This window comes from Aptenodytes forsteri, unplaced genomic scaffold (genome assembly GCF_000699145.1).
Source record: "Aptenodytes forsteri isolate BGI_AS27 unplaced genomic scaffold, ASM69914v1 Scaffold104, whole genome shotgun sequence".
NCBI classification, from domain to species: Eukaryota; Metazoa; Chordata; class Aves; order Sphenisciformes; family Spheniscidae; genus Aptenodytes; species Aptenodytes forsteri.
The window spans coordinates 2,078,070-2,090,637 of record NW_008795943.1 but is presented as its reverse complement, the minus strand read 5'-3'; the positions used below and the strand labels follow the sequence as shown (position 1 = coordinate 2,090,637).

The window sequence follows — 12,568 nt, the reverse complement described above, 5'->3', positions numbered from 1 at the left end:
TCATGTGCTGTCCTACTTTTTTAACCTGTTTGTGGATGCATGTGTGTGAGAAGTCTTTCTCAAACCTTGATCTGTGAAAATGGAGCAAGCACCACAGGGAGGACTAAGTTTCATATGGTGAGTTACCTGTCTGTACCACTCCTTACCCAGAAGCGGAGGATTGGTTTAGTTCTTAGGGGTGCCTGTCTCACAAACCTCATCTCTCGCACAGAAGCCACCAAAAACTTTTGGGTGAGAATCCATTGTTTCCAGTACAGATGCATCCTGTTGACTTGACAGCTGTTCTGCAATGGTTTACAGATGTTATGCAGATGTTATCTGCATCTCTTCAGTGACCATTGCAGGTAAAAGTTGTTCATTTAATAGCAGTGCTTCAGCTGCATATGCTTTTAGTGTGATATTTTTCATTGCAAACTGAAGCTAGTCTTTATAGTGTCTGTTTTCATATTTATTCTTTCAAACTTCAGTTATCAAAGTGTGACTGAAGGGAAAATTCACAGATAGCTGAGATTAATATGCTATTTGATACCATATTACTGTGATAGCAAGAGTATAAATTGTACTGAAACTAACTTTGTGTCTTATTTTAGTGGAGCAAAAGTTGTCATGGGCAGCCTTATCCTAGAAGTTACAGCTTAGGGGGTGAGGTGTGTCCCTGTTGTAACCACTGCTTCTTTGCTGTTTGAGGGCTCTGAAGCTTTGGGGCTCAGAGTAAGTAGCAGTTCTGCTCAGCCTTCGCTCAGTTTGTGTCAGTCTCGACATCTCTTCTCACCGTGGAATATTCTGGGTTAATTCTGGTGCTTAGGAATAGCACTGTTTAGTGTCTGGTTTACATCCAGCAATAGTCATCGCAGCGGCCATGTATCAGCTGCTCCTGTAGGCTAGTCTTTTCTGGTATCAAGAATGTTCTTAGTACAAGAAAAGAGCTGATCTGGAGTGTGGTTAAAACGAAACGTGTGGCTTCACGCCAGGGACTAGCATCAGTTGATTTACATCTCTTGGAGCTCCTGTGAATGGAGAAAATGTTATCTTTCTGTTATGGAAGGGGGAAGAAAAAAACAAGTGCTAGAGCTTAGCTCTGAAGCCAACAGATTCAGGTTGCATCCTGCTGGCTGTGTGGTTTCCCAGCATCCGTGGAGCTCTTTGTCCATCCATCTCAAACGGCTGCTCACAGCTGTGTTTTGGATGTGATTGCTGCTCCCATGTAAAAAGGAGTGATTATCTGGTGCCTGCATTGCCTTTGTCGACATCCAAAGGTTGTTACTGGTCTTCCTGCTTGGTGCCTGGTACATCTGTTCTACAGATTTGATGGAAGTCTTTCTGGCAACCATTTCTTCATCTCTGTGGATACTTAGGCACAAAAGTGCTGCAAAAATTGAAACGATGTGTCTTCATGTTTGAAGTAGCTAATAGCATATGTTTACACAGAATGGAAAATACACTTGATATAAACTGTTGATTTTAATGTGGTGTTGTGATCCTCAATGCTCAGAAAATGTCCCTCATTCATCTTCCTCCCTCCCGATATGTTGCTGTGCCATGTGTTTCCTGGCATACTTGGTGTGAGTACATTGTGTTTGGTTTTACCAAGGAGAATCTCGAGGAATCTGTTGAGTGCAGACCGTGAGCTGTAAAAGTTCATTTCTGCTGGATTCTTTAAAAAGCTTTGCTGTTTCATCACAGCTTAACTCGCTAGCAATGTGAAGTTTCAGAAGTCAAGCTGGGAAGCTTGCTATAAATGTGAAAGCAGAATTCACACTGATAACTTCTGCAGCCAGTGACAGCATTTGCTGGTGCCTCTCCTGTAGGACCTGTTGGATTTGATGTACTGACAATTTGGTTCTCAGCCAGAAGGGGCTGAGAAAGATGGTTTGGTGCACTGATGTTAATGAAATGGTGTTTTCTGGGAGTGTGCATCTTAGAAAACTAAACAGTGCTAACAAAAAGGTTTATTAGGTCTCCCAGTCCATTCCGCGCCATACCCTGCTGCCTTATAGCAACACATCATTCTCTTAAATCCTAAGACCTTTGTGTGTCCTGCAGGGTCTCATATATGTACAGTTTAGTACATACGCTATGGCAACATGATAGGGTATCAGATAGTATAGCGAATAAGCTAGTAAAATCAAGCCATTGTGCTCGGTGCTTTAAGGTGCTGTTTGTGTTACTGGGGAAGGGCTTTGTGTGATAGCTGGAGTCGCTGTGCTCTGTGACTGATGGAGCTGCGCCTATGGAAGTATTTACTTGTGGTAGGTTCAGCAGATACAAGCTGTTTTCTAACAGCTTGTAGGTAACATCTGAGCTGAAGAGTTCCCTGGGGATCCAAGGATGATAGGAAAGATTTTATTTGTTGCTGTCTCGACAGTGTGTAATACCTTCCACTTTCTCCTTCTTGATGTCAGTAAATTCCTCCAAAACTAAAACAAAATACTAGATTTTTCCCAAGACTTGAGGAAAACCTCAGATCTGAAAGAGGAGGTGTACTTTTAGCAGTAGTTTGAAGAAAGGTGTGAGTAAACGGAGAAAAGACTGAGCGAATGGAACGTGTTTTTAACTTGGGGGCTCTGCTCTACAAACCATGTTGTTAAGGAAGCTCTTTTCTTAGTTACCTTTCAAGGAGGGGAGAAGTTAGTTTGGTAGACAACTCTTGTTTTAGCAAAACAACACAGTTGCAATCATAGCTGCGTGTGTTTTGATTTTGTACTTTTTTCTGTCTTGGAAAAGCAATGGTCTTACCAGCTCTATTCTCTTTCCTGTTTGTTAGGTCTGCCTAACCACGGACAAACCAGACAAATGGTAAGAGAATGTTCATTTAACCAAAACAGGGAAAAGAAGAATTATTAACCCGTGCTAGATAGAACACCCCATTAAACCCTAGTGTTTCACTTCCGTCTTTGCTGTTTGCAGCTGGTCATACTTCCTAATTAATTGAAGAGTTTAAAACAAAATAATTATTTTGGGGCATATGAACCGTTGAAGTGGTTAAATACAATTTAAACCTCAAATCTATCTATCTATATAAAAATGAGATTCTGTTTTGAATGGAACATTTTGTTTCTGCTCATACAGAAACTGAGTGGCTGTTTATAGCAAAGTTCTGGGATGTGCTTCTAGGTGGAATGTGTTTCACTGAAGGAGGAAGGCTTAACTGATGGAAGGGTTTGTTTGGAAAACAGTTTTTGTTTTTGTTTTTTTTTGGAAGTTGGTGTGCAAGTTGTCTGCTGAGAATGCTTGTTTTTTATGTTCGTTTTGTTTTGTTTTGTTTTTTGAGTAAAAATGATTCCTAGCCTTTCATCCATTATGCTGAGTTTTATCAAAGGACAGAAGCAAATAGCCAGTCTGATTGATGCGTCTCTGGCAAAATGCTTTCTCATGAAATTCACCTCGGTGTGAAGGGGCCAGGGCAAAGGCTGTGCATCACTTCCCCCCCTTATGCATGGCTTATGGGAGACTCATGGGAGAGAAATTCAAGCATAATTTTTTTTTTTTTTTCCCAAAATGATCTTCTGGTGTTGATAAAGTGGAGCTTGCCTCATTAGGTGAACTGCCACAACGTATTAGTGTCAGTAGAGTCACTCTGACATGGGTCAATCAGCAGCAGGTATGACTGATGGTCACTGAATGGTGATCACAAGCATTATTAAATGTAATAATGCTCTTGGATAGTGTGCAGTATCATGAGGGTAGGCTATAACTTGAGCATGCTAGTCTGCTTGTAATAACGAAGCATTCATTTGGTTTGTTACTTGAGCATCTGATATGAAGTGGTAAATTGTATTCCTCCTTGAATTCAGCTTCATTTCTTGTCACTGAGGAGACTGGCTACTTGTTTGTGTCTGCTGAATAAACCAACTCAGTGCAGTGGGAGAAATCTGTGATGATACCTAACGCTTTTTAGGTGTTTTAGGGTGAAACCCCTGAACTGCCTTGATTTCTGGTTGCTTGGTAAAGTGTGCTGCTGAACTGAAAAGTAAAGGTCCACCTTTCAGGATGTACCATTTGAAGCAGATTGCTCTGTGCAGGTAGAGAAAAGGCAACCTGGAAGCACAGGGGTGCCCCTTCTACGTATTTCCGAGAACTTTCTCTGGAGTTGTTCTCCTGTGTATTTAGCATGTGCGGAGAAAATATCCTTCGCAAAACTAATGAAGGATTTTCTTCGAGAAATCTGGAGGGGGTAAAAAAGCCAACAGAAAAGCCTTTCATTTGAAACCTTTTCCTTAATAAACCTCAAATATAAAAGCAATTCTTGACGTATTTCAGTGGTCTGCTGTGGTGCCGAAGTTGTCTTGTATAACATGGAGCTGGGCAACTAAGAAATTAAAATCGTTATCGCACTTGTATAGAACAGCTTTAAAGAGCTTAGGATTTCAAAAGGTGGGGTTTTGTTTGTTTGGCTCTAAAGCCCTAATTTTCTACAAAAAGCAGATCTTGCTAGCACAGTTGATTAAGGCTGGTCAAAAAAAAAAAGTCATCGATCATTTTTTGCTTTCTCTTCAGATAAAAATGAGATAGACGCAGGGTTTTGTTGGGAATTTTTCTTGGTTGACAGACTGAAGTTTTCCCTTTCTAAGTCAAAGTGTTAAAATTTGGTTGAGTTTTTGCCGTAACCTGACACTTGAGGACTTGAGTACCTCATGTCCCAACCTTTCCTTTTGAGGTGGATCTCCCAGGCTAGACATCCCTCATCTCCATGCTCAGTTTCCCATTTCATGGGCAGAAGGGGAAGCCTGGGTGCATCTGGGGAGATGGTCTGACCTCGGAGGATGGCCTGTGAAATACCAGAATTAAATTTCTACTGGGGTGTTTTCTGACCAGCTTTAATTTATTCATATGAAATTTTCTGGGCCCTTATTTTGCATCTTTCCTGACTTGTCCAGTGTTACTGATTTCAGTGGGATTTCTCAATGTGCTAATCAGCAGGAAGAGGGGCAGCAGAACTGGACTTCAAATGATCAAAGACAGCTGCATTTGAGAAGCTTAATCCTTTGCTCCCTTGCATCTGCACCTCTCTTAATAACAGCTCATGTTTTTCCAGTTGAGTGGAAGGGGGCTACTGTGGGTCTGGAAAATTATACCTGTGTTGATTCGCAAAGCAAATGCATGATATATGGGAAATCTGTGGTGTTAAATGCTAAAAGGATTTTGTGATGAAAGCTGCTAAGCTTTGTAGTTCTAGATTTGTTTTCAACAACATATTTAATATATCATTAAATATTGACCTTCCTAGAACAAAAAGGATATGGGTAAGTTTGGTACCCCAGAATAACTGTAAATTCTGATTTTTATATTTGATTTGCTGTATAGCTAGATTTCCTTCCCTGAAATCAATAGAGTTGCTCTAGATTTATGGTAGTAGCTGAAATCTAAGTCTTATGCTCAATCTTTCAAACTTGATGTCATCTTTCAGACACAAGCAACAGATTATTGGTAATGCCTTCCATTTATTATCTGTCCTGTCACTGCAGTATTGCTGTCCTATTGTATATTGAAGGTGCCTAACTTCTACTGCTTGTGGACAATTGCTTTTATGTGAATTCTGTGTTCAGTCATGGGCAAGAGGGGCTATATTTACCAGAAACTCTGAACAACTGATTTGAAAACTTTAATTCTTTTTTCCTTGGAGTGCTTATCACATGCTACCACAGGTTTGTTGCAGTCCATAATTGTACTTTTTTATGTATCACGTTAGGGACCAAGCCGAAACTTGCTGCTCAATGGGAAATCATACCCAACAAAAGTCCGATTAATTCGTGGTGGATCCATGCCTCCAGTGAAAAGGAGGAGGATGAACTGGATTGATGCACCAGACGATGTTTTTTACATGGCCACTGAAGAAACCAGGTAGGAAACTTGGTCTTTTCAGAGGATTTAAGGGGAGGTCTTTTGGTTTGCGTTCCTTGTTGGTGCTTCAGCTGATCTTTGTGGTTAGACAAGGATCTCTTCAGCAGATCTGTTGCTACAAACTGAATGCAGACACCACTGCTGGTGTTTAGGTGGATAAAAGCTGTGATATACCTAATCGTGTTTGATGTGCCTAATCATGCACTTCCATTCCAGAGAAAGCAGATTCTTCTTCCAGAGCAGTTCCTGTAAGCGATGGGCGATAGGGGGAGGAAGACTGAGGTGGGGAGTTCACCTGGTTCATACCCATAAATGCCTTTGGAAGTCCCACTGCAGTGTCTCAGTAACAGGATAGGGGCCTTCTAGCGCACAGGTGATGCTGAGGAACAGAGCCCTCCTATACATGGAGCTCTGCATGCCCTCTCTCTTGCGTGCTGAAGTCTCTTGTATTACCTCTCAGAACATCTCCTTGTGTGTCTGAGTACTGAAACCTGCAAGTGACGCAGGGTTTCCGGGGGCTGAGTTGCCTCATTTCTTTGGTGGTTTATATTTGCCACCAGTAGCACTGAGATTTAGCCCTTCAGTGTCCATCTTCCTCCTTTGGTGGTACTGCTTCTGCTAGTCCTTCTTGTTAGTCTGCCCACAGGATAAAAATAGTAAAAGAAACTTTCCTTGCATGAGTTTCACTTGAAACTCTGTTTACAGGCTGTGGACAGAGCGATAGAAGCTATGTGGCCTGATCCCTAAAGCAAAGCTTTTGTGTGCGAGTTCCCAGTACTGTGTTATTCCTAGGAAGGGAGGACTGCTCCTGGGTGAGGTCAGAAAGGTAGAGACATACGCTTGTGTGGTTTCCTCCCAAGAACTTGATGCCTCTCTCCTGGGTAACCTTAAAGAAGGTCAGAGCAAAGCCGCAGCCCTGCTTTTCAGCCCTCTCTGCAAGCAGAGGTGCTCTCTGGCTTTTGTCTGTGTCTGAAGCCTGGAGTTATCAATGCTTTCAGTATCGGTGCCCCAACAGGCAGAGAAGCACTCCCCTTTCCCTCCAGTACCTAGCAGAGAAGGACATGCGAATTACTGGATGTCTGAGCCCTTACAAGTGACCAAGGAGGCCACGAGTTTTGAGTACTTCGTCCCTTCTGGTATTACTAAATTTGGTGCTACTCTGAGTATGCATTTGTTCAGCAAGAAGTGCATAGTCGGAGTCCTGACATCCCCAACCTCCTCCTTAGCCTGCAAAGCATTTCAAGTGTCAAGTGACTATTCTGTGGGCCTAGTATCAAAGATGGGCTTCATAGAGAAACTGAGACTGGTAACGTTCAAGTTACTAACCACTGGTCTATTGGATCATCAGATTTCAGTGCAGGAAACTCCCCCGTTAGAAGAAACAAGAAATTAATTTCCTTGTCAGATTTGTTCCTATGGACACCTTTAACGTAACTGTGCATTTCACACCAGCTTACATCTTCACCTTGTCTTTCCCTTCTCCTTTTCTGTTCCTGCGAGACGCTGTGAAAGTAAACAGTTAGTTTCAATTATATAAGTATTTAATTTTCAAGGGAAGCGGTAAAGAGGTACTGGGATCCTGTTACAGACCTTCAGCTCTGGCAAATTCACGTGCCACTGCAGATGCAGCTTATACAGTCTCTAATTCAGTCCTTAGATGCTCAAGGCTTATTTCATAATTCTGCATCTACAAAACACTTGACATCTTTATCATCCAACCCACAAGAAATACTGCAGATCCGTGGTAGTAATGTCTCAGTACTACTACAAGGTCCCACCCTTTGACCTGTACAGAACAGTGAGAATATTCATCAAGTGCGATGTTGGTTATGAGAACAACTTACTGTAGGGGCACGGAATCATCTGCTCATACAGAGCCACTGACCGAGGCAGGAAAGATCAGTCCCACAGCAACCAGCACATCCCTAACGCAGAAATCGTAGTGCAGTGATAGACATCAGCTCAATAAGACCTTATCTCTTCCATTAAAAAAAAAAAGAAAAAGAAAGAACGGGCTGCTTTGTCTGACAGCCATGCTGCTTGGCTGACTGATGGGTGCTGAAAAGAGATGTTTGGCAGCGTGCTGAAAAGCAGGGAAGCCTGAGCGATGTAGCATTGTAAGTGGCACGGGTTTTCTGTCGGGCATTTCACCTCTAACTTTTCCCTGAACCATCTGCTGCATTCCAGTGTCAAGAATGTAAGACTTGTTTGTGAGCTCTGAAACAATTTGAGCTTTGTGTTGGCTCCATAGCAATCAATCTAGCAGCAATATCTGTATATCATCCTCCAGCTGAGGGTCAGGCTGTGTTTTCAGTCACAGAAAGTAGGTTTTCCTAAAGTTTTACACCCCCCCTCCTCCCTTTTTTGTGTGGCACTGCTGAGAATGGTGCTAGAAAACTGGATAGCTTTGAGGGAGCAGTTTGAAAAGTTGGTCGATTGAAAGGAATAAGTTTTTGAATTCAGGCCTCACAGTAAGGAACTCGGCATTTATAATTTATGCAAGCGGAGGCAGTGAGTGACCTGATCAGAATCTAGAACTGCTACGAGGCGTGTTTCTGATGACAGTGTGTCTAATTGAGCACATGCAGATACTGTAAGAAGCTCTGCTGGTTAAAAGCAGATCAACTTCAGCTAAGTGAGTCTTGGAAAAATCATCACATCAAGATCTTTGAGATTTTTTTTTTTTTTTTCCTCCCCAACACCACTTTTCCACCCTGTTCTCTCCTCTCCCCACCCTGTGGCCTTTCAACTTTAGAAGGCGCTGGAGGAATGGGGACACTGAGCAAACAAAAGACATGTCTCTCTGTGTGTGAGCTCTATGTAGCAGACTTGTTCTGCTCAGTGGGCAAAAAAAGCAAGTGAAGAGATGACCAAATCTCCCCAGAGCTGGTTCAAAATCTTCAGCTGAAGTTGTTGATTTGTCAGTGCTGGTGGTGGAGAGGGTAAATTTTTGAGGGGTGGAGTATTTTGACCAGTTTCTTCTATGAATGTGTCTTGTCTTTTCTTCCTTTTTTTCTTTTTTTTTTCCTTTTCTTTTTTAAATGAAAAATTTGGCCCCAACAATGTTGAGTAACCAAAAACATAAAAATTATCTTTTGGGAGATAGATGGTTGAGTTGTGGACTGTAAAGCCATCTGGCTGCCCTTCCTCTAGTGCAGTACTGTGTGTCTCACAGTAAGTTAAAAAATCAAGGTAGGATTTTTACCTATACAAGGTAGCCTGTAAGGGTAGGCAGTGCTTCCTTATCAGACCCTCCTTGTTGCCCCAGTTCCTGAACTGAAGGCTGTGTATAATGGGTACTGGTAGACTACTCTTGTGAACATTTATCACTTTCCTTTCTAATCTTTATATGCCTTTGACCACCACAACATCCTCTGGAAATGAATTCCTCATTTTAATTACATAGCACATTGTTGTTGTTGTTGTTGGGGGGTGGTGGTGGTGGTGTTGATACTTCCTTTAGCTCTAAGCCTGGTGTTGACAAAAAGAAATGAGCAATCATACTATATTGTCTCTTTCTACCTTATTTTGCTAATTTTAAAACTTCCGTCTGTCCTCTCTCCATTCTCTCTCTCTTTTACTTTCTCTCCGTATGGAAAACAGGTTCCAGTGTCTGATAAGCCTTGTTGGTAGTCTCGTAACATATAGGGAAACTCTTAACAAATGCAAGCCCTGAATATTACCTGTTTCTAGGTTGGGTACATGCAGTGTAGGAGAAGTAAGAGGGGGAGACGCCCTGTTAGTGTTCCCAGTGGAGGGGGGAAGGCTGCAGCGTTGGTTTGCTGGTTAGTGGCTGTCATGGAGCTCCCCTGCAGCAGCTCAGCCTTGAGGCATAGCTCCATGGGAGACCAAATGTTGCTGGCTTGTGCTGTGACAGGTTTCTTTTGAAGAGGCAGCTGTGTGCACCTGCTTGGGGCTGGGGAATGTCAGAGAGCTCTGTGAGAGATGGATTAACAGGCGGGGAAGTGACCAACATTACCAGAAGAGGTTTGAATGTAACTTGGCTTTGTAAATTCCCACAAAACTGCCTGCAACATGTCCAACCGATGTGTCTGCATGCATCAAAATAAATTAGTGGTATGGAAACTGGCTTTCATAACTATTTCACGTGTTATATTTACAGCAGTAGACCTTGGTCCTTCGAGGCTGGACCAGAATGCCTTCTGCTCTGCAGGGGAAGGATTCTGGAACAGAGAATGCAATTTCCTCTTCATTGGTGGGTTTATAAATCAGAAAACAAAAGTTCTCTGGGGAAGACATTGCTGAAATAAACAGCGTCAGCCCATCCTGTTAGCGAGCAGCCTCTACATGTGCAGGCCTGGTTTCACCTGGAGAAATTAAGAAACCTACAGTGCTTTAGCATCCGGTCTCTGTAATTGGTTCCTTTCTTCCTTACTGTCTGCAGGAAAATCCGCAAGCTGCTTTCCTCCTCCGAAGCCAAGCGAGCCGCCAGACGCCCTTACAAGCCTATTATCCTCCGGCCCATCCAGGCAGTGCAGCTACGCCAGCCCATGAATGATGAACCCATAATCATTGAGGATTAACACACGCTGAGCAGCTCTGCGGATGACGGTGGATCTGCCTGAAAGAATCTCTCCTCCAATATATACTTGAGTTTCTATGGCTACAGCATTGAACTAACTGTTGAAGAGAGGGAACTTTTGAGGAACTGTTTTGCATCTTTTAAACCCTTAAAAGGAACTCAGCCCTGCTCTGAGCCTCTGACCACAGACTGCTCTCTCTCTCTCGCGCGCGCTCTCTCCTTCTCTCTCCTTTCTTTTTTTTCCTTTCTTTTTCTTTTTTCCTTTTTTTTTTTAATTTTTGGTAGCCTCTTTTCCCCTTTGCTTTTACCCCTTTTGTAGACAGGGGGAGGGAAAGTAAGTTTAACTTATTAAGAGAATGTGGACTAGTACTTTTTAGCTTTGTTTCCTCTTCCGATGTACGAAGAGCTAGAACCCTTCATTTTGTGACTGAGCTCTCGTTGCAAAGCTGTTTTTACGAGGCTGTGTTGTAAGATTTTTTTTTTTTTTTTAATTTTGTGGACGGTGCCATTTTTTATTTCATTTATATTATTTCTTTTGTAGATAAATTTCCAACCTTTAACTGATATTTGGAAATAGGAGCTGAAAGCCAGCCCCAGGTTCAGCCAGTTTTCTTTGGTCCTGTCCCTTATGTTTTTTGGATCATTTTGCACGGCCAGTTGTGCTCATGCACAAGACAGAAACAACTCAGGCTGAGAAAGGAGTGAGCTAAGAACTGAAGAACCTTGCAGAACATTACACTAATGTTGTGTGCAGTGGAGGCCAGGCTACCAGAATTAGGTGTCCTTACTCTAGTCAATCCCTGGGAGATCTGGCCCGTGGCGTTTCTCCCACTAACCAGCAGTTTGTGTGCTGCCTTTCTCTGACATCTGGAATCCTATGTGCTGTTACACCACCAAGACCCAGCAGTAGGCCCAGCAGTCCAGCAAGTGTAATGAATTGCTTTGCTCTGGCTCCAAGAGTCAAGTACACCAATGCCCAGGGACATTTTGCTTAGAACTCTGAACCTGTTTGTGCATCAGTGTTTTTGGACACATCTCTCCCAGGATGAGACCTGGTTTCTCTTTAATTGCGTTACTGTAAGTTTCCCATTTTGAAGGGAATTGAAATTACAGCTGGGTTTTCATTTGAACACATTGTGTCTGAAATTAAGTGGTTTTTTTCTCCCCTTGACATTTCTTGTGTTTGAGGTTTCTTGCATCTCTTGAACTTCTTATGTATTTGCAAGTCTGTATAATTTCTTTCATATGTCTTCTCATTGGCAGTGCATTTGCTGAATGCCCTGCTCGGTTTTGAAAGGATGTAAACTATCATTTGCAACTTGTGCTGATCTGTACATGTACCTGCCTCAAGCAGACACAGCATGTAATAACCCCCAAGTCATTCCATATGTGTCAGCGGTGAGATGAGCCAAAGTTGTATTTGGGTTATCACAGTCCAACCGTGATTCTGTGCAACTCTGCTAACCCACCGGGTTAGACGGAAAGGAATCCCCACAAAATGAAAACAATTCAGTTAACTTTACTTAATAAACCTGGAAAGTGAGCTTTTGTGAAACATCTGCTTTTTGTCTCTTCTGAAATAGCTGCAAGACCCTTGCTCAGGGTGCCATCTGGCTGGCACGCATGCCTCTGCGCTCCTTCCTTCACATCCCAGAGTTGTGTTCTGCTCTCAAGTGTTTGCACAACTGCAGCGTGTCCCTGTGCTGCCAGTGCCATTATGTTGTACAGGGCAAGAGTCATTCATAGTTTGATTCCCCTCATACGCAGTTTAAATATTTCTAACACTTCAGACTGTGACTCCTTCCCTCCTCCTCTTAAACGCAGCAGCAGATGCAACGCTGGAGCTCTGAATGAGCCTTTTGTCCGTGGTGGCTCATGCGTCTTCGTGATCCGTGGTGTGACTCTGACATGTGGCAGAGTGAAATCCCTGGGGGTCAGCAACCGAACCCGCTGACTTTTACGTACTTCTTCGTTTCTGTGTTCGCTCCTTACTGGGATAAGCAAAGTGGGCTCAACGTTTGGTTTTGTTTGCTGCTTGGCAGTGGTAAGATGTACTCTGTGTCTGTGAGTAGCTGTGCAACTTCGCAGATGTTGTAAGTTTATCCTGTACTGGTGGTCACGTTTTCCTAGCCATAACTTAAAAGCGGGAGGGGAGAGCCATTCCTGAAGGATATGCTATTTATG

At 42.8% G+C, this 12,568-nt stretch overlaps 1 protein-coding gene across 1 annotated transcript in view; it reads left to right on the top strand.

Moving 5' to 3' along the window:
* MTA1 (metastasis associated 1) overlaps positions 1-11,939 on the top strand; it is a 69,934-nt gene extending 57,995 nt beyond the window's left edge. The window contains exons 17-18 of the mRNA XM_019473673.1: positions 5,690-5,841; positions 10,247-11,939. Of these exons, the coding sequence (XP_019329218.1) occupies positions 5,690-5,799 (110 nt within the window). The 3' untranslated portion in view covers positions 5,800-5,841; positions 10,247-11,939. The remainder of the gene's footprint in view (positions 1-5,689; positions 5,842-10,246) is intronic.
* The last annotated feature ends 629 nt before the right edge of the window (positions 11,940-12,568 follow it).